This window comes from Cololabis saira, chromosome 10 (genome assembly GCF_033807715.1).
Source record: "Cololabis saira isolate AMF1-May2022 chromosome 10, fColSai1.1, whole genome shotgun sequence".
In the NCBI taxonomy this organism is placed as follows: Eukaryota; Metazoa; Chordata; class Actinopteri; order Beloniformes; family Belonidae; genus Cololabis; species Cololabis saira.
The window spans coordinates 33,452,899-33,475,041 of NC_084596.1; the positions used below are offsets into that span (position 1 = coordinate 33,452,899).

At 42.2% G+C, this 22,143-nt stretch overlaps 1 protein-coding gene across 4 annotated transcripts; it reads right to left on the reverse strand.

The window, feature by feature from the left end:
* Positions 1–784: 784 nt before the first annotated feature.
* kdm4ab (lysine (K)-specific demethylase 4A, genome duplicate b) lies at positions 785–22,093 on the reverse strand. 4 transcript variants are annotated; one of them, XM_061732640.1, is made up of 23 exons: positions 21,954–22,093; positions 19,919–20,080; positions 19,529–19,704; positions 19,309–19,423; positions 18,944–19,137; positions 17,687–17,736; positions 17,487–17,590; positions 17,222–17,359; positions 16,920–17,134; positions 15,628–15,785; positions 14,915–15,540; positions 13,259–13,366; positions 12,986–13,097; positions 12,645–12,820; positions 12,038–12,251; positions 11,174–11,253; positions 10,330–10,385; positions 9,216–9,324; positions 7,324–7,515; positions 3,464–3,634; positions 2,422–2,541; positions 2,239–2,331; positions 785–2,113 (listed from the first exon to the last, which is right to left on the reverse strand). In XM_061732640.1, exons 2-23 carry the CDS (start codon positions 20,057–20,059, stop codon positions 1,976–1,978), a joined length of 3,486 nt encoding a protein of 1,161 aa, XP_061588624.1. In that variant the 5' UTR covers positions 20,060–20,080; positions 21,954–22,093; the 3' UTR covers positions 785–1,975. The 4 variants fall into 4 exon arrangements, with proteins under 4 accessions (XP_061588624.1, XP_061588623.1, XP_061588626.1 ...); XM_061732639.1 differs by having other exon boundaries at positions 12,986–13,100; XM_061732642.1 differs by lacking the exon at positions 13,259–13,366.
* Positions 22,094–22,143: the final 50 nt, after the last annotated feature.

The window sequence follows — 22,143 nt, forward strand, 5'->3', positions numbered from 1 at the left end:
GGTAAAGGGACAGCTCTACCCGTCGTACTTAAACATCAAACTTTTATAACACTTAATAGCTGATAAGTATTTGTTCATTCTTCTATTTAGTCAGTCATTTATTGCTGATAACGACTGTACTGGGTGACTACGGCAGTTAAACCATTAGCTGTATAAAAGTAATCTCCCTCTAAATAACCGCAAATGTTTCCTCCTTCATCTGTCTGCAACTTTGCCCTTCTTTGCAAGGCGTGGGTGGAGAGGGAACATTTCCAGCACAGACACCATAAAGTGGATGTCAAATCTGCACCGAGGAACGCGTTGCCTTACTGGACCTTTCACAAAAACACATTTGAGTTTCACACTAGACTGCCTGAGATCACCGATAACAGCGTGTAACCGTTTGTGGTGTGTATCTGAGGCATCGCATCAGGGCCGTGTGGGTTTCAGAAGCTTTTTTTTTTTTCCCCTCTTTTTCTTCTTTCCACCAGTTAGAAGCTCGAGAGAGACACGCAATAGAGGGAAGGGAGTTGTGGGTCCCGCTGGCTGTTTCTGGCAGATATAAACATACTAAAATATGAGAGCATGATCAAACATGTCACGTGTTCACTTCTCGTTTCAAACAAGTTGGACTGATGAAGTAATAAATGATGTTGCCAGATCCAGTGCAGCAACTTGCAGCAGAGACTGGAGCCTCCTCCCAGTCTCGCAAGGCCGCAGGCGTTCAGGAGAAAAGGGCATAAACCTGCAGCGACTAAAACACTCATGTAAGTGGTGTTATTTCAGAGATAAATGATACAAGGAGCTTTTCTTTTTTTTTTACCCAAACTTTACTCAGTTAACATTTACAAAGAGTGCACAGGCTTACCGCTGCCTTGGAGGCAAAAGCAGGAAAAAAAAAAAAGAAAAAAAAGAAAACAATTCATGTTTGACTATAGCTTAAAAGGTTTCTGCACCGTTGAACCTACGGAGATGTCAGCCACTTTACCTACCCTTCTACACAAGACCGATTTCAAGCAGGTACAAGGGACTAAATGTGAGGACAAACTCCTCTGCCTGGGCGCAGGATGGCGGGCGATCGAGCTATGACCTGAAATCCTGTTCTCTAGAGCTAACTTCAAAAACACAATGAAATCCAGACCTGTTGGAGACCACGAATGCTAAATATCCCGCGACAGGAGGAACCCGTTGAGTGGCGCGGTTTCAGGAGGAACCGTTTCAGGAGGAACCGTTTCAGGAGGAACCACAAGCGGGTCAGTGTCGAGCCTCCAAACTCAAACACGCTTGAAAATCCATCATATAATAAATAGTCCTAAATCTGAGCCTGAAAAAGGATGTGACAAAAATATGTCGGGTTTTTTTTTTCCATCAAAATTTATGCACTTGCTTAAATAAAATGTAGCAATATTATTTACAACAGTCATCACGGAAGAAAACCTAATGCTTGGCCCTTTGAAAACGTGGACTCGGGCTTATAAAACGCGTCGTGGATCCGCTCAGTCGATGCACGGCGACGCCGCTGCGTGAAGGTGAACCCCCACACGAGGGTACTTCTAGTACAGTCTGAAAAGTTGTTTAAAACAGTCTGGTGATGTGCAGTTCTTTGGGATTTCAACTGAACATGAACCTCTGAGTCAGACGGCTGCTTGGGTCAGTTAAAATAGAGGAGCTGGAACTTCTTTTTCTTCGTTATTGTGAATAACTTAAGACAGTAGCACATCGGTCGTCCGTTAGATACGGCAGCAAAACCAAAACAGCCCCAGTTTGATAGTCCATGGTCGAGCATTTTTTATTATTCTCTGATGGCTTCTTCCTGAGAAAAGGAAACTACAGAGTGACGTGAAAAGGGGAATTGATGTGTGATGGAAAAATGAAGATATAAGAAATCCCAAATCCTCTCGGGTCCGAGCTGTAGCTTAGAAAAGCGGAGCCTGAGAGGTGGTGGAAGAACGGGAGGAGCAGGAAACGCTGGAGAAACGGAGCTCGCGGGGGAACTTCATTCCATGATGGTGCGGTAGATGACGGGCTCGATGTAGTCCTCTCTGTACCGGGAGTTGATGACCCGCTGCCGCTTGGAGTTCTGTTTGACCTCGCTCTGGGTGAAGAGCTTGAAGCGCATGTCCGACGCCACCGACTGGAAACAAAGCACGACAATACTGGATGCAGAGAGAACCAGGCGCCGAAACAACAGTTTACTCAGCTAAAGTCACACGAGGTTGTCAGGACAACCAGTGTCAGAACGGAGGATCTGAAGCTCACCATGCGCGACTTCACTCTTTTAGGTAAATCCTCATCGAGAGTGTAGATCTCTTCTCTCTTTACTGAGATTTGTGATCCATCCTCAAACTCCACCTGAACACACACACACACACACTCGCAGTGAGAAGGAGATTCCCTGACTTTAACAGACGGATGGAGAGAGAGGCACAGAGGGAGGCTCACCATGTACATGGGGATGGAGTGGGACGTTATGAACTTGGCTCCATAGATCAGCCCGTCCGTCCATCGCACCTGAACAGCTTCACCTTCAGAAGGCGGGCCGAGGTGGACGCAGTCGCGGTTCTGTAAAGAAATAACAGTAACAATTAGGGCTGTTCGATTTTGCCCAAAAATAAAATCTCGATTTTTTTCTCTCAAAATCCGATTTTTGATTACGACTATTTTGTAAATTGACAAAAGGCAAAGAAATTATTTCAAATATGCTGTTTTTTTATTGAACATTTGCCCCATTGGGCTTTAAGTGCAAACTTTGCTCTTATTAAACCAAAAATGAATGAATAAAGTGCAAAACTCTGTAAAATAAGTTGAAAAAATTTTTTAAAAAATATAATAAAATATAAAGTTTTATCTCTGAAAAAAAAAAATCAGCAAATCAGCACTTGCAAACATACAGTAAGTTATATTTCCAATTAAATAAAACAAGACATTTTCTAATTAAACTAAACTGGGTCTTTGCATGCTAAATAATAATGCAACCCATGAAGGAGGTAGAGGTGTGTAATGTCAGTCATTACATTTGCTATTCACATTTGCAAGTTTTTTGCAAGGAGCACGAGCCAGTCTACCGCATCTGGTTTGAGGGATGCCCGGTGGCATGTTACAACGCCCCCTCCTACACTAAAGAGCCTCTCCCATGGGGCAAGTGAAAAATCGATTTTACGATTTTCCAGTTTTAACATCGTTCTAATTACATAATCGCGATTACGATTTAAAATCGATTAATCGAACAGCCCTAGTAACAATAAAACAGCGATCTCAGACAAAGCATCAGATCTGGAAACTGATCGCTAAATGTGTCAACGTTCACCACAAATAACCCAGAACTTCACACATGAACTGTCATTTAGTGACTCTGTCAGCTGCTATTTGTGCATAACATTCTCTTGTTTACACATTTGTTATGACCTGGCGCCGCACGAATGAGATCAAAGGAGCATCGGGGACTAAACGACCACTGAGGATCTGTGAAAGCAGGTGTGTTTACCACGATGTCCTCGGGGAAGAGGTTGTTGCTGTACGAGCCGTCGTCGAACACCACTTCGTAGAAGGTGGCGGTGGTCAGCTCCACTACTTCACTGTGGTAGTAGCGGCCGTTCTTGTACTTGCAGATCACCCTCTGGCCCTTTGCCAACTCCCTCATGGAAGATTTGTTGCGCTAAAAAAGAAAAAAAGGACAAAAATTGAGTTTTACTCGTACAAGCTTATTTATTTTTTTATTTAACCTTTATTTAACCAGGAAGTTGAAATCTCTTTTTCGAGGGAAGCCTGGCCAAGATAGCACACCATTACAGAGTTACAAAAATTATATTAAAAAAAAAAACATGTTAAAAACAGACGAAGAACAGACACATACAACAAAATCCAGTTTAGAAATAGTAATTGCACTCTTCAGTTACACAGTTTTTTATCAGAGCTTTGAACTCTCCCAGGGAGACCAAATCACTAAGCTGTAATGTGTTATGAAGATTGTTCAATGACCAGGGTGCAAAATAGGAGGAGGCAGCTCTACCAATATCTGTGCAAATCCTTGGTACCTGGTAGAACAGCCGATGGATCGAAAAATATAACAGCTGTTGTTGGTGAGTGATAGGAGATTACACAGATATGAAGGAAGTTTACCCAGTATGGCAGGGGTGGCCAACCAGTCACCAGGCTAAGAGCCACATTTGGTTACTGTGTTACTGCAAAGAGCCACATCGTACACATGCACACATCAACTACCCATGATCCCTCACTTCCTGCTCTCTCTGAGACAGAAAAATACCAGTATAAAACGGAAAGGTGAAATCCCGCAATCTTATTGGTTGTTAACTGTGGTATAATGAGCATATCTTTCATCCCAATGTAAACAGTATACTTTTATATTTCATAATTATATATTTTTTACTTTTTTTTACCCTTTCCCTGCATGTGTGTGTTGAGTGTACTGCTGCTGCACAAAGGGAATTTCCCCATTGAGAGAGAAATAAAGGACAATCTTATCTTATCTTATCTTATATACCACGGCTTCTATTCTTAAGCCTTATCACAGCATATCGGTCTGCATCAGGAATGTATCAAAAAGTAGCTGGTGTTAAAGTTTTTTTTTTTTTTTTCGTTAACAATTAATTAGGCATGTTGATGGTAAACTTTGATCTCCGGGGAGGAGCTAACGATGGATGGATGAATGGATTGAGGAGTTCCTGTCTCGGAAAAAAAAAAAAAAAACAAGCAAAAAACAACATGCAGAGCTACAACTGGAGAGATGGGACAATTTTTTTCCACAGTGGGGCTATTTCTACTGGATAATATGTATTTCTGATTAATTAAAAACTACATAAAATATATTGTGTATTCCTCTTTCATATTTACATTATTGGTAACCGTTAATAAAAGCAATACGTCACTTGGCGTCGGGCCGGAGAAAACACCCCTCAGCTGTGTGAGCGTATACCACGGCCTGTCGTGATGTATTGCTTAAATATTAATATTTAATTTATATTATATATATATTAAACTCTCCCACTCTGTTAAAAATGTCCTGTGTTTATCTTCATATTTTCGTTTGGCCGTGCACTTTTTCCCTACCATTTTGAGAGTGGATTTTTTTCCCTCACAATCACAAGCATGCACCTATCAAATAAAGTCGCAAGAGCCGCATGACACCGGGCAAAGAGCCGCACGCGGCTCGGCCACCCCTGCACTATGGCTTTGTACATAAAAACATACCAATGCTGCTTTCTCCTTAGGCTTAATGAAGGCCAGGAAACCAAATCATAAAGTACACAGTGATGTGTACGGGACAATGAGTGGGATATAAAACGTAAAGCATTGTGATACACAGAGTGTAGGGAGCGAAGTGTAGAAGAGGCAGCATGTATGTAAATAATATCCCCATAGTCTAGAACACTTAAGAACGTAGCCTGTATAAGTGTTTTCCTAACTGCTAAATTTCTATAATAAAAACCCAGCCTAACCTTTAGTTTTTTCATTAGGTTCTCAATATGCACTCTAAAAGAGCCCATCATCCACCCAAAAACCCAAGTATTTGAAGGATGATACTCCTCTCCTAAGGTATGAATGCCTACATTATCTGAGAACTGGGAGTGAGTTCTAGAAAAGATCATACATTTGGTTATTAAAATTTAAAAAAAAAACAAAAAAAAAAACAGCTGCCACATAAAGATACGAGAAAGGCAATGAACAGAACCGGACTATTCAAATGAGTTTATCCACTTTGCGACAAAGAGAACGGCTGCTGGTGTGGACTTCAAAGTAAGACACAGATGGGAACAACAAGCGAGCCCAGACAGGCAGCCGCATAACTCCGAGCAGCAGCAGCAGCAGCAGCAGCAGCAGCAGCAGCAGCAGCAGCAGCAGCAGCAGCAGCAGCAGCAGCAGCAGCAGCAGCAGCAGCAGCAGCAGCAGCAGCAGCAGCAGCAGCAGCAGCAGCAGCAGCGATGGGCACAGCCGCTCTCTCCTCCTCCCTGGATCACCAGAGTTAGGACCTCGTGTTCTGTTCTAGTTCTGACTGCACATCCGGCTCACTGGATTGAAACACGGCGCTCCTGACCCAGTTCAGTCCTTTTAACGGGTGCACAGTTAGCCATTGCTCCTAGACCAGATTAGCCCGATTCATAGTTTAGGCCGCCGGGCCAAGTCTAATGTTGGCTACGTACAAGTAAAGTGGATTTAAAATGCAGGTTTTTAAAATATAAAAATTTTCAACTTGCCACATCTTTAATGGATCTACATAAACAAAAATCCAGGCAGGAATATTCAATAATCACGGACATTTAAAGTTTATTTGATGGAAAAGAACACCACCCCACGAGTCTGCACAGCCTTTTATGTGGCATACACCTGCCCTAAGTTAAGGTGATTCTGAATTAAACCAGATAGAAGTCAGCTGTTGCCGTCATGCTGGCTTGAATCTTTAGGGATTCTGCTGGTCGCCGGATCCAGAGAGCCGCCAAAGAAACCGCAGGACGAAAGGCATCAGTCAGGTGACGGATATAAAGGAACATTGGGGGCTCTGAATCTACCACAGAACCTGGACAAAACCACCATCAACACATGGAGACAACGTGTCCCCACAGAGACACTGCAACGATCAGGACAACCCTCCGGAGTTGATGAGAGGATGAAGAGAAAACTGCGGCAAGACGGAAGTCGTTTCTTACCCAAAACAACATACAAGCCCATCAGAGTTACCCAAATAAATTCAATCGTCCAAAACAAGAGTGCGAACATGTGTTATGGCCGGAACAACATTATGGCCTTGGTGCTAAAAGATGTTTGGTACAAAGTCAACAGGGAAGCACCCACCAAACACCTCTAGCGTTACCACAGAGGACCAAAAACATCCCCTTGCAGTTTGCAGGAAGTCTGAAGTCAGATAAAATTCCAATGACTAGATGTGACGACAACAGAGACTTTCATCTGTAACGGCAGCAGAAGGTGCTTCCACAAAGTAGTAGTAGCGAGGAGTTTTCAGATGTGAGCAATCAAGCTGTGGGAGGTTCTCTTGCATTTAAAATAGCTATTGCTTTTTCTTTGTGGTTTCCTGTTTCTTGGAGTATTACATTAAAATGTCTGAAATTTAAAGAAGCAGCTTTTTCATAAAGTTGAAATGGTCGTTTTTAAATGCTGCAGGTTTCACTACGCATGAAAGATCAGGTTGTGAAGATTCACTGTTAATCAGATAGGAAATTACATAATTTCCTGTCAGCAAGCAACACGTTATCTTCTATGATTTGAAGTTGTTTTTTTAAATCTTTTTTACAAACATGTTTTTTCTGGAAAACTCCAACAGCACCTCGACAGGATACGGTTTGCAGACGAGACCGGCCCCGGGGAGATTACCTCAGGTATGGCTGGAGCTCTGTGTCTGTGGCAGGTGATGAAAACTATGAACGGCCAGTCATCCGGGTGCATGAGGACGCCGGCCGCTTGAGCGCATGTGGGGTGAAACGCCGTGGAGCAGCGGCCGTGGGAGCACTGGACACAGCAGCCCTTCACTTCCCTCTTCATCCGCTTCCTGCAGTAGGCACATTTCTAGCAGCACGGGAGAGACAATAGAGGAGGATCAGCGAGGGTTAGCATGAGGCAGGCTTACGCAAAAAGGAAAAAGAGGGGAAGGAAAGATCAAGCAGCTTTCTCCTACATTTACATTTAAATGTAGTTCCTATGAGAACATTTCCTTTGCCCTGTAACAATGAAGAAGAGACAACTACTGTCCTGGTGTGCAGCTCTACAACCGTCTGCTTGGCAAAAACAATAGCAGAGAAGCCAGTCACACAGGTTCAAGTTTAAGTCAATTCTCTGATTAAATGTTAGAAGAATGCCACCTGCCACAAAAAACACAGGAAATATAAAGAGAAGTGAGATTTCCGAGGCAGCACGCATCACTTCTGTAAGTTCTGGTGGGTTACAGTCCCTCAGGTCTGGGTCCTGTACATTCTGTTTGGTGAAAGAAGCTCAACTTCCTCTAGCAGGAGGACAATAGTGTTTGAATTACTCCTCATCCTCCTAAAACCCTCATTAATCTCTGTTGTTTTGTTCACGTTGACTGAGTTGATTGTTCCCACACCGTGCCCTCTGTCCTCCTGTCAGCCCTGATAAATCTGACGGCAGCAACGTCAGACAAGAATGTCTTTGTCGGGACTCATGAGTTGGACTGCCGGTTTGAGGTGTACTCAGTGAAGAGAAGGGGCGCCGATGACCGATGACCACCTGCTCGGACACACAACCCTTGGTGATTGTGGGGGGGGGGGGGCTATTAAACAATCTGGAGATATCAGAATACATGACCCTCGTAGTGATGACAGTGACTGTGTTTACATGCAGTCAATAACCCTTTTAAAACCAGAATATTGGCAATAACCCGAATTTGCACGGCCATGTAAACACCAATAACCCCTTTGAATACCGGTAACCCGAATTTGCTCATATTCCAGTTTTTAAAAACCCGAATATGACCCCTGGGTTACTCCTTTTAAAACCTGAATATTGGGTCATGTAAACGCCAAACGGAATATCCCCATCAAACGGAACATGAATTTGTTTTCTGCGCATGCTCTGTTCACAAGGAATCCTGGTCTTTTGAGTCCAGGAAGTTCTTATAAACACGGCGAAACACAAGACCAACTAATCACGTCATAAATGTAATGAAGGATATGAACATTTTGGCATTTGTAGAAGGTAGAAAGTACGGGGATAGCGAGATTTACAAGAAGGTGAGAGAAAAGTTGCGCGAAACAGCATTTGTTTTGAATTTGGATACAGGAAGAAGAAGCGGAAATGACGCTAATTGCATCATCACGTTCTCCACGCGTCGCTGGTTTGATCGGGTTATCCCGTATGATTAATCACCATGTAAACAGGGATAACCCTGTTTGCTCACGCATGTAAACGGAATATTCTGAATGTTTCAGTAACCGGAATATTAGCAATAACCCAAATTTTGACTGCACGTAAACGTAGTCAGTGTTGGGTAGGGGCATGAATAAATTAATACATCAGGGGATAAGTCCGAACAGGTCAAAAATGCAAACTCATCAAGCCTGAAAGCTGTAAAAGCTTGATAAGTGGGGTCTGCAACCCATGAGCTTATGAGCGGTGACACTAAAGCAATGTGAGAGAAGACAGGCGAGAAGAAGAACCACAGTTTGATTTCAGAACCCTAACAGGAACCGGACAGGAAACAGGAACAGGGACACATTCAGGGGCACCAGAACTGTGGCTGAGCGGCGTACCAGTCTGAACCGCGGCAGAGGGATGGCAGAGAGGTCCACGGGACTCCGCTGTGCGACGTCCACGAAGCGAGCTTCCAGCACGGTGATGGCACACAGCACGTGAACCCACCTGCGGGAAAGACAAACACTCTTGTGGACAAACCAAACACTGCTCAGAGGGCAAAGTCTCTACAACTCAGACCCAAAAGAAAACCTGGGTTTAAACGACTACAGGACACAACAACTGAACCGAGTGGAATACCACTAAAATACAAGTTAGATAATACTAACTGATACATACAACCTAAGTAATTCATTTTATAATATATAATAATATTAAAACACCCACAGCCTAAAAGGACCTTTTCACAGAAAATTATACATCCATTTGTTTTTGGACTCCATGGACATAAAGGCAACAAGTCAGAAATAAATATTGGTGTTTGATTGATGCTGATGATGTTATTTATTAATTCAGGACTTTTAAAGAAATAGTTGAGTTACAGACATTATTAGTTATGCATAGGGCAAAAAGAAAAGTATTACCAAGTAATCTACAGCAGTTGTTTGTTTTTTCGAATCCAGAAGTAATAGATCATAGAAGGAAATATAATTTCAAACATCAGCATGCAAGGACCACTCTCAAGCAGATGTGTATATCGGTTGTGAGAGTAAAATTGTGGAACTCTCTACAGAATGATTTAAAGGAATGCACAAATTTACTTAGGTTCAAAAAAATGTATAAAGATAAAATATTTAAGTTATATGATCATGAATAGGCTGGGACTTAAAACAGTACTATTGATATATGTGGTTGGTTTCTATTCAAGTGTATATTTTATTGAAATATTGGTTACATTGACTGTTCTTTTTGTTTTGGTATTGAATAAGGTGCAGGTAAAATAAGACTTGTCTTCATCCTGCCCCTTTTTGGTCATGGGTCTGTAGATTGAAGTGTACAAATGTACTACTGTAATATTGTCAAACTATGCACTACCATGCACGAAATAAATAAAAAAATAATAATAAAAAAATAATAATAATAATAATAACATTAATAATAATAATAATAATAATAATAATAATGCTGTTCTCATAATGATCGGGCATCGTTGTGTCTGCTTCCAGTACTCACTTGTCGTTGTTGGCCCTCTGCAGAGCCCCCCCCCTCAGAGAACACAGGCAGCAGTCCTGCAGGAGACAACCGGACTTTAGGGCTCAACTGAATCTGGAACCAATCCTCTCAGCTCATCTAAACGACTCTTACTCTTCTTATAACGTTTCACTGTACCACCACCTCAGCAACTAGGGGGGCTTTGATCGTGCAGCTTTTTCATAAAAATGTAGAATGGAAGTAATGAGAAATGAAAAGTGTGTAACCCAGTTAAGTGCTGCCTACTTGTGGTCAAAGAGCTAAATTCAAGCCACCGCGTTTCCCCAACTATTGTTCTGAGCTTACAGGAATGTTGAAGGCAAAGGAAACTCGCAAGATAGGTTTTATAAACATAAGTAGGGGGAAAAAACACAAATCCTGATACAATAACAGTTGAAGGAAGGCAGCCCCGATCATCCAAGTTCAAAGGAAGTGGGGGAATAAGGACAAGATCTGTGTGATGATAACTGTCTTTACTGCTAATAAGCATAAATGTGTGTGACGGACGTATAAGGAATATGAAGCATGTGAAAACAATCCTCGTGACTCCTACGCAGGGCTTTTTGTTTACAGCAGCCATAACTACAACATGTTTATCTTTCATATTTGTGGAGCAGCTGGAAACCAGTGCCAGTGGGCTTTCGTTTGAGGAACCAGCTCTGAACACAGAGCTCTGAAGTCGCCACATGGTTTCAGTTCTGGCCACACTGCTTTTGTTTACTCATTTACCAGTGTTTTCTTGGCTTTGTGGGTCTGACGAGCAGGTTTAATAACCCGACCGACACACGGACGTGCTCTCCGGAGCGCTCCGGCAGAGATGACTGACCTCAGTGATGGCGTCGACCTCACAGCGGGCGCACAGCCACTCGTCCAGCTCCGCTCCGTCCCCAGAAACGCCGTAGCAACCTGAAGAATGAGCAGAAAAGAGCATAAACACACCCACACTTTCTTTTTTAGCAAGTTCATTCCAGCGCTTGGTTCGCTGTAATCTTCATCTCTAACTCTGCTGCTTTTAACTTGTGTAAATCTAAAGGAATGTTAAAACTTAAGCAGGGCCCGGCCTTTAGGATGGTTATATCCGTTTAAAAGGTTATGATACCACAGAGGTGCGCACGCACGCACGCACGCACAGGACTGTCTCAGAAAATTAGAATATTGTTCTTTATTTTCTGTAATGCAATTAAAAAAAAACTAAAATGTCATACATTCAGGATTCATAACAAATCAACAGAAATATACAGTTTAAGAATATTCTAATTTTTTGAGATAGGATATTTGAGTTTTCTTAAGCTGTAAGCCATGATCAGCAATATTAAAATAATAAAAGGCTTGCAATATTTCAGTTGATTTGTAATGAATCCAGAATGAATGACGTTTTTGTTTTCGTAATTGCATTACAGAAAATCACAATATTCTAATTTTCTGAGACAGTCCTGTAATAAATAAATAAATAAATAAATAAATATATATATATACATATACATATACACACACTATTCTATCCACCTCCACGACATTATTTAGGACTCAGTTTTGTCGTAATGACAAACCGCTCTTAGCTTTTATGACTTTGAGTTATGGACATTTTCTAAAGAATAGGGAAGCATGAGAGATTTCACATGTTATTCAATAACAATCCCCCCCCACGCACACGCCTCTGACACAGCTACTGGTCAGAGACAGCACTCACTCGTATGTACACGGACGCAGCACTGGGAACAGCTGACCAGCCGGCTGGTCCCGTCCTCGGCTACGTGAGGATGCGACAGCTGTCCCTGTCCGCTGTCATTGGTCCTGCTGGACTGGGTGTTGAAACACATTTCTGGGATGAGCGGTTTGGACCACTGGCGACCTCTGGGCTTGTTCACCAAGATCACATCCGAACTCCCGGTGCTGGACTCCGACTTCAAGGAGGCGGAAGAGCACATTTCAGGGGTTTGTTAACATGTGATTTCAGACACTCATTCCTTCAAAATCTGGCCCCGCTCTCACAACTGGTGGCCAAACCTCACACATGACAGGTAGTTTACAAATGAGTGGGGAATATTATTTGCATAGGATTTGTTTGAGGGGAGTACACAATCCCCATAACCATGAGGTCCTTTTTGAGGCTTTTGGTACTTGCAAAGACCGTAAGGTTAACTGTACAAACATATTTATCAAACTAAAAGAGCACTGACCAAACACTTTTTTTAGTGACTCGGCAAGTCTTTTGTTTCTGCCTTTTTATCCAAAGAAAAGATTGATAAACTAAAGAAAAAGAAATGTAATTCAGGGAGGACGTTTTGAGCGGGTACCTGATGGTAGGTGTGGAAGATGAGGCAGATGGAGCAGTACGGGGCCTCCTGGCCCATGCGTTTGTTATACTCCCTCTCTGCCTCGGGGTTAAATGGCCGACTCTGCCACAGCGGGGTCAGAGGCTTTGCCCACTCTTCTTTCTCTTCCTGGTCAACTTCCACATCTACACACGCCTCTGAACAGGAGACAAAGTGGAAGCACTGAGGTTTAGAAAAAGGGGTTCAGGATCAGAATTATGATATACTGAAATACATATGTCTCTAAAAAGAAAGTTATCAGTTTAAAAACAGCTGAGTACATATTTAGTTATGCAGATTACCGTAACCAGAAGTATGCTCACCTTCATCGCTGTGCACCTCTCTGAACAGCGGGTGATGGCGAGGCAGCTTGCAGAGCTGTGCCTCCTGCTCTTTCTTTGCCACTGACTTGCAGTAGGACTGCTCCTGCGACACCTGCTGGAGGAAAGGTGCATAGCAACGCATTAAAAAAGTGAAGGTACAATTGAACACAAAGCAAAGTGGCACTTTTGTACTAGTATGCACACATTTGCAGAAAGATCCAGTCACGTCAAACCATGCCTTTGAGAATGTGGTCACATGCAGTAGCGACTTACATGATGATTCTGAGGAATCACCTTTATTTCATCGTGCACTGGTTTTCTGACAGAAATGGCGTCTTTCAGGAGGGTAAAGCCGTTGTCCACTAGTGGACATTGGTTACACTGTAGAAACATTTGGTAGAATGACTATTTGTTCTACCAGAAACTTCATCAAGAATTATTTAGTTAATAGGATTAATACCAAATGCAGATTGATACAAATACATCACGCAAGGAAAATAAAATAAAAGCACCAAAGAGTTGCCATTTTTCCACCTGAAAGGGTGTGCATAGGAACAGAAACTGATTTCTGGTTTCATCTCACGCAAGTTTTAAAGGTCAATGTAAAATACTGCATGCCCTGCTGTTGAACCTTTCTGTACACGCACTACTCTCATTTTGATCAATGGGCAGGTTTTACACGTATGATCAACACTCGTGGGTTGGGGAAGATGCCACAGTTACAACTACTCACCATCCTGCAGGCTGGAGAGAATCTATGAAAAATAAAAATGTATTTCCCTCATGTACAGAACAATATCACTGAGCCCTGACTGATATCTGTTCAATCTGCACTTTTTCCTCACATGCATACACATAAAATGGAAATATATAAGTCATATACCTACAATTATTAAACCATTTAAAGTGAGTAAACCATTTTAGAAATCTTTCTCCACTCTAATCTGGGCACCTTCACAGTTCTGTTGTGCTTTTCTGATCTGCGTCACATGACGAGTTCCCAACTCCGGGCTCAACCCGCTCAGAGCTCATGGTGACGCGAGCACCGTCCACTCCAGCAAAACTCAAACGCGCCTGCAGCACCGAGCCGAGAGCCACAGTCAACAGCCCCTTTTAAACAGAGATGTCCCCGTTATGCTGCCGTCCTTCATTTGACCTCGCCAAGGTGACAGACAAAGTGCAACTCTGCAGTGTACGCTCCCAAATAGTGATGTTTTCACCACCAAGTGCAGCTTCTACCATCATTGCAGAAGTTTACTTGGATTCAGCTTTGTGTGAGCTGTAACGGCAGATTGGTGGGATCAAAGCTGATGCACTTCTGAAGATGTGAAGATATGACGGGGAGATGCTAATGACTCGTAAGTTTAACCGAGTCATCTCGCTTTAACTTCTGATGTGTCTTTTGTTAACCCATTCAGACCCGATGTGACGTCTGCTTTTACCTTTCAAGGGACACAATCGCATAATATTGTAAAATCACAATACTGTGAATATTTCAGCTACCGTACAACATAATATATAAATTAACATGTGGGGTAAAATTGGTAATTTACCATAAAAGCAGAATGATTAAACCTTTAAAATACATTTCATATTTTAGTTTCTTCAGAGATAAGTGCATATTTTCTGCTGCCCGGCATGTTTTACATGTTTCCCTCCCTCAGACGAATGGATTATCATCAGCTCGCCATGAACATCTGTACGTCTGTTTTGATCACGCGATCATCTGAATCAGGTGGAACATCTAAGACATGCAGGCCAGCGGCCCGCGGGGACCTGAACCGGGCAACATTGATTTATTTGTAGTTTCACATTTTCAGGAAAACCTCTACATTTTAGATGTAGATGGTTTTAGATACACATTTTAAAACCACAAGCTCTACGGTCTGAACAAACTCATTTTAAAATGCAGATAAATAAATGACAGACCTTTCGCTTGTTTTTTGAAGCGTCCATCTCTGCTTGGCTGAAGGCTTGGTGTGTTTGAATCCGGTGGGGAGAAGACAGGCATGTTGGGTCGAGTTCATCTGGACCTCCAACAGGTATCATTATTTTTAACTGGTCCTCATCTTGATCCGGCACCACAGGACTGTGTGCTTCTGAATCCCTTCCTCCCACGTTCGCATGTATGATTGTAGAGTCGGGCCGGGGCTCCGACGGCCGGACCTCTGTGTGCGAGCAGGTTTTGATCGGGAGGAGGCGGGGCTGGTGCTCTCTGGCGTAGCTGTGGACCTGCAGCTGCGTGTGCGGCTGCCGCTGCTTCTCCAGCGTGTAGCTGTGCACCTGGAGAGTGTCTTTGGGACTCAGAGTTCTGTGGAAGAGCAGGCTGGCCACGCCCATTTTGCGGACGGGTTGAGCGGCGGCATCCGTCCACGTAGGCGTCACGGAAACCGAGAGATGTCCGTTTCTGTGATTCGACTGAGACGAGATTGCAGGCGCTCGGGTTTTGGTATAATGAGGCGTACGGCCTCCGTCGCTGTTACTGTGGGTCAAACTCCTGTGAAACGGATCCATCAGCGTGAGCTTGGTCGGCGTCACAACCAGCTTTGGTGGACCTGTAAAAACATCAGAGGGAAACATGAAGCAGTTATTAGACTATTAGCTGTCCCACAGGAACCCAGTAATCTCCCTGAGCAACAGACCTTTGTTTTTCTTGCCGTCTTGTACAATAGTCCGTGGGGGTATGAGGCTCAGCCTGGGGCGCTTTCCGTACTGCACCGCATCGTCTTCATCCTTGGGAACAACCTCGTCTGGCACTTCCAGACACACCCGGTGTCTTTTAGTTTCTATCCTATGTGTGCTAAGAAATGAGCAGACAGAAACATGAGATTGGGGATTTTAAGCATCTTACATCCACTCTCCCATCAATTCTGACAACATTTTAAGTACAGAAATCTTGTTAAACACATCGTACAAACCACATCATTTTGTAGAGGAAGAAAAAAGGTTTTGGTAATCAGGGTGTCTACAGGTTTGACCAAGGTAATTTTAAGACTGTTTAATACCATTTCAAGGGTCTGCAATTGCCCCTCGGGGATGAATAAAGTTTTCTGAATCTGAATCTGAATTTCAAGCAAAATTTAAGACCAAAAAAGACAGTCACTAAGAAATCCAGCACTAAGGTGGAGGTTGCCAGATCTGGCTTGGGCTGAGGTTCCAGCCCAAACGCAATGAAATACCCACTGGAATAGTGAAAAACCAGCCCAAAATCATACATTCACTATGTTAAAACTTTAAATTATGAAATGCCTAATACATTTCAAGCTTCACAACACCACTAAATAGCCAAAGACAGTTCAGGCTCCAAACAAAGACTACAATTAAATTGAGTAGATTAAAGCAAATAAAATATCAGTGAGTTTATTGTGTACGTTTCTACTTTTTTGTTAATAATTTATCCTAAATATTTAGTAAAAACCAGCCCAGATTTGATCAACACGCCCAGTCCTATATTTTTCAGCCAAGTTGGGCGGAAATCTGCTCAATCTGGCAACTCAGATTTAGAACCTCTGCAGGAGATTCTCCTCAAAACGATGAAATAAACTTTTTAATGATAACTGGAAACATTCCCTCTAAAATTAAGATTCAAAAATTAAGACCCTTGGATTGAAATTTAAGACAAATTGAGACATTTAAAAAGGCCTTATTTTAGCTAAATGGAATTTAAGACTTTTTAACGACTCGCAGCCACCCCGGTAATATGTAATATCATTGACTTCAGATTTATGAAGGTATGGTCATTTATGTGATAATCTTGGTTCGTCAGTTCAGCTGCACTGATGCAACACAAGGAAAAAGCTTTTTTATATTACTGGTCTTTCCATTCAAATATAACTGGATGTGTACTGACCTGAAAGGAGACACTCAGCAACCAAAGGTATAAAAGCACATTTCACTGAAAAGCTAATTTGCCTAGGGACGGTAAATTGCATACCTCTTCCTCTCTCCATCTTCCCCACAGCTACTGTTGCTGCTACAGCTCATGTCAGAAACGGTATCCTTCAAAAACTCCTTGGCTTCAGGGGTAGGCCGCGAGTGGTTGATGGGTGTGTTGTCTCGTCCTCGGAGCCACTGTTCATAGCGATCTGGCTGGAATTTCTTAACGAACACATCCATGGAAATCTTCACCATATCTTTGCGACAGGAGCACTGAAACAGAGGGGTGGGGGGACAATCAGACTGTGGTTCAAAGGGGAAAAAAAGGGGGGGTTCCTATGGTGTCAAGGGGGTCCTCACCAAAACCGCCTGCTTGCCGTATTCAATCCACCTCTCCGTAGCAAAGTTGGTGGACTCTGCACAGTTGAACCCGTGATTGAACCCAGCATGATAGGCGTAAGGAAACGTGATCATGAACTCGCCAGCCTTCTGAGTAATCTGGAAAAAACACAAGGAACTGATAAATATCTGCAGCTGAGCCAAGGTGAGTTTGTGCTGCACGTATCTAAAAATAGCCCCCCTCTTTAGGAAATGAAAAGAAAAAAGAACAAACAAATGCTGAAACCTTTTCAAACGGAATGCCGTATTTCTTCAGTATGGATGGAGATATAAGGGTCATCTTGTGCCTTAAAAACGCTTCACAATTTTGAGCACTACCAGGAAAAAACCCTAAAAGAGAACACAGAAAATGCATTAACTGTGAAACCCAAATATGTTAAGGCCACAGCATTAATCTACGCAGTATATAACCCACTGGTCTCCTACCTGTGGCCAGACGCTCCAGTCTTTTTCCATGTTCTGGGGAGACGCAGTACCTGCAGGCAACCAAATAGAAAACTGAAGCTTTTGTATGCACGATCTCTGACTTATCGTCCAAAACAAATCCATAAAGGCAGATTATTCAGGTAATCTACATGGTATATACATTTAATGGTCAACTGACAAGTGGAATCAAGGGAGAACACTATTTCTTAATAATCGTAATAACCAATTTCTTTTGATGTTGTGTGTTTTTTTTTTAATCTGAGCCTTGAAGGATGAGCAGCTGAGTTTTAAATTACGGTTTTAGATCCACATCAACAGTAGTGTTTAAACTGGATCAAAATAAGATCTCTATCTCGCAGTAACTCACCATTAATGTTTGTCACAGCAACACCCAAGCTTGCAGTAGTTTTTCGCTGAACCGCACCGATCTAAACATTTTGAAGCGTTGCCAGCATTTCTCAGAAACTGTATTGATAAAATCATGCCACTCTGTACCGGTTCCTCCTGGTCTTATCCAAATCCTACAAACCATGTATGGCTGGAAACATACCCTGATACAACTTTGCTGGCAGATTGTTTTTATACTCTCCTGCACATGCAGGCAGCAAACGCATTATAAATCTCAGACTAAAAGCTTTTGCCAAGGGCAACCAAGTCTGCAGCTCTTCCTGTACCATCTAGACCTTGTTGCATTGACTGTTTCATAATAAAAGCTCAGCCAACCAGGGATGGAAATAGGACAGATGTACAGTGACAGAGAAGCAAAGTCATCTTTTTTTCAGGCTTTTGATTTCGTCCGTCCACACTAGGACTCAACCCTGCATTTACAAACATCATTTACAAAAATGTCCCATTTTCAAGGGTAAAGAACACCAGTGTTGTGAACACAGGGCATAACTGCAACATAATTCCCACATCTTAAAATGAACCCACACTTGTGTGGACACAGCCTAACTTTCACAAAGAAAATGTATTAATTAATTCAAAAGGGTAAGGAGTTTGCATTTCCCCTTCCGGTAAACCATTGCCTGCAAAAGAAAGATAGTATTCATAACTATGTTTTCATTGATGCAGTTGGGAGTCAAAATGGAATGACTGTTTCATCATCTTAGGCAGAACTAGACTCTCACAAATGGAGTGGGTTCCTAAGTGTTTCTCCCATGTTTCACCAACATGTTGACACGTCAAACCAAACAATGGCTTTTTGTTGGTTTGGCAACTTTACCATCCTTCTCTGTTCCACATGTGTGTCTTTACCATGATTTGGGCTCTCCGAAATGCAAGTAGTTGATGCTGTAGAGATCCATGTCCTCGGTGTGCCATGCAAAGGTGGTCTTCCACATGCCAAAATACAAGTATGGTGTGTTGACACCCTCAATGGTGATGCCGCTGTCACGTTCCACAGTGTCCAAGATGGTATCCAAGTGGCAAATATTCCACTCTTTGATATGCTGCCAGAATACAGGAAAAGATTACAAGATCAACAAACAAGACTTCAAGAAACCAATAAAATCCACTTCAGCACTGCAATAAATAAAGAGGAAACAACCATAAAATGTGTCAGTACCAACTACTAATAAACAAATAACTATCATTAGATCATCCAAGGAATGTCAACTCACCGGTTCATACAAGCTTCCATTAACATCCGCCCCATATATGGGAGGGTTAAATGTGACATTCTTCCAGTATTTCCTTTCAAGCTCCTCAAAATCATCATAATGTGGGCTACAGAACCTGTGAAAGGCATTCACAACTGTTAGGAAAATTAATTTTAATCTTTAAACAATTAGACAGGCAGCTGACCGCAACAAAAACATCTAATATTTCATCACTTCTCACTTGTCACTGTTGGCAATCTTTCTAAATTCTCTGACAGTCATGGACCTCTTCTGAATGTTGTACTGAGTGAAAAGGCCTGACTGGCCCGTCACCACCTGCTGAATGGGTGCTGGAATCACCAAATCGTCTATGTCGTCATAAGAACCTCGAGGCCTCCATTCCTTTGGAGGAACAATCTGTGGAGAGGTGAGAAATTCAGTTAATTTGGTTTATCAATGTCTGCAAGTAGGATTATTTGCTAACAAAAATGTGTCTGTTTGAGCACAGCATCAAGGTGTACACAGTTACAAGTCCTTACATGGAATTAATACAAAAGATACATTTACCAAACCAGTGTGTTTCCCTTTAAAACATCACAGTATCTTTTCTCTTAATAAATGTTATACTTACTTTTGCCAAGCCTGCAAAATGTGCTCCCTTGGACTCAATATACGCAATGTACCGGCTGAAATTCTTGAACTCCTCCACTGTGGGGTAGAACGTCATGATCCCTTTGGAACCATGGTTGTGGGAAAACGTGTCTGATGCCATCCTTAATCTCGGTGGTGACTCCTCCACATGTCAAATGGAAAAAATATATAATTTCAATGTGTTACATTGATATAATCTAATAAAGCAACTATGTCATCATGTTTTTAAAATTTATTTTTAAATCACCAAACCTTTTGCTGGCTCCTAAAATTTGACCTGTACCCCTAAAGATTAAGTAATCAACTCCAAAACATGATATTTATAGTTGATCTTTATTATTATGAGGTCTGCTTAAACGGTCAGCTCCTTCAAATCAAGGTTTTCAGGACTAAAAACATTACCATTTACTGAAGCGTACTCTTAAATTAAATACTTACCTGCTGTACTCTACTGCCCTTATTTTTTAACAACTTGTGCTTTTTATTATTTTACCTCTTATCTTATCATTTTATTTGTTATTTAAGCGTACTCTTGAATTAAATACTTTTTTAAAACCGCGCAAAGTTATGGATAAGGCCTGAATACAGGCATTGTGACTTAGAATTGTCAAATTGGTTTGATTCACCGCATGAATCGGCACAGATTACTTTGTAATACTGTATTTGACCCTGTCTTTGTACGTTTTGACCGTATAGAAACGTAATTCTTGCCATTTTAAGAATGAGATGTGTACCTACAGTTAGCTTCTGGGGAGTCCCATTTTACAAACTTACCTCAATTGATTGTTATCTGTATTTGTGTTTTTTTAAATTATTTGTGAATAAACTCTGTAAACTGAACCTGCTGTACTCTACTGCCCTTACTTTTTAACAACGTGTGCTTTCTATTATTTTACCTCTTTTCTTATCATTTTATTTGTTATTTATGTTTTAATTGTGTCTTGCCCCTTTTAATGTTGATGTAAAGCACTTTGAATTACCTTGTGTTGAATTGTGCTATATAAATAAACTTGCCTTGCCTATTATCATATTCCCCTTTGGGGATTAATAACGTATTTTGAAGTGAAAATAATATCTTAATTATTATGTAACGTTATTATGTAATGTTATTAATGGTATGCAGTTAACTGTCCTTATAAAAACATTTTTTTAATATTCATGTACATTAAATAGTTGCAAAATTAAGCCCCACCCCTTCTTTATTTAAACATGCACTTCATACCAAATTAAAGGGAAAACAATAACCAAAAGTAACTTCGTTGATACGTCTACATTTTCAAATATCAAAAAAGAGGTAAAGTGTTTCTATACATTTCCAGAAAGGACCTGGTATTACTGCAGTTTCCAGGTGATAATCCGGCTGTGACGAGCCAGCCAGAGGGAGCAGCGATTGGCTGAGCTGCGTCTCTTTAAACCCAGTCAGCCACACTTCCCTCGTGTGCTCATTTGTTAATGAAATGAAGGTATTTTGGGTAACACATATACCAGCCCTGACCCGAGCTGAGAGCAGGTAATCTGATGGCAGAGCAGTTTTACAGCCCACTTTAGTCCTCTGTTGTGTAAATGGCGACGCTGACCCAGCGGCTGAATCGAAAGTGTTGGTCGAGTATAAAGTTTACAGCTTTGCAGGGCTGCCTGTATCTGCCCGGCCTGGCCTCCTCACACCGGGGCTGGACGGGACTCTGGTCTCGGCCAGGCTTCATCACGACCACGTTAGTATTTATCCGGCTCGGGTCGTGCAGTGTGTGCTGCAAACTTGGACCGAGCTGGCCTTAGCAGTGCACTAGTGAGAGTAATGAATCAATAAACCCAGATTACCCCTGGTTCTAAGCCTGTTTGAGAAGTAATCCAAACCACAACATTGACCAAAGCCCAGCGACAGTGAAGCCTGTGTGGGGACAGAACCAACAGCAGCTAGGCTAGCTCCGGACCCGCTTCCGGCTAATCACGCCATTAGCACTGAGTTCAGAAGTTCACATTCTGCAGCAAAGATCCTTCGACATGCATATACTCACCGCCTGCTCTTAGTCGTGTTGTACGCTGTGCCTTGTATTGCAAATAGCTGGTAATCAATGGCGGCGGCGGCAGGTAACATTACAGAGAACACGCAGCCTGCTAGCCGAGCCTGCTGTCACTAAACCACAAGCCTCCATTGCCTTCACCGCGCATGCGCCGAATCACCTCGCAACTTGTTTACCACCACAC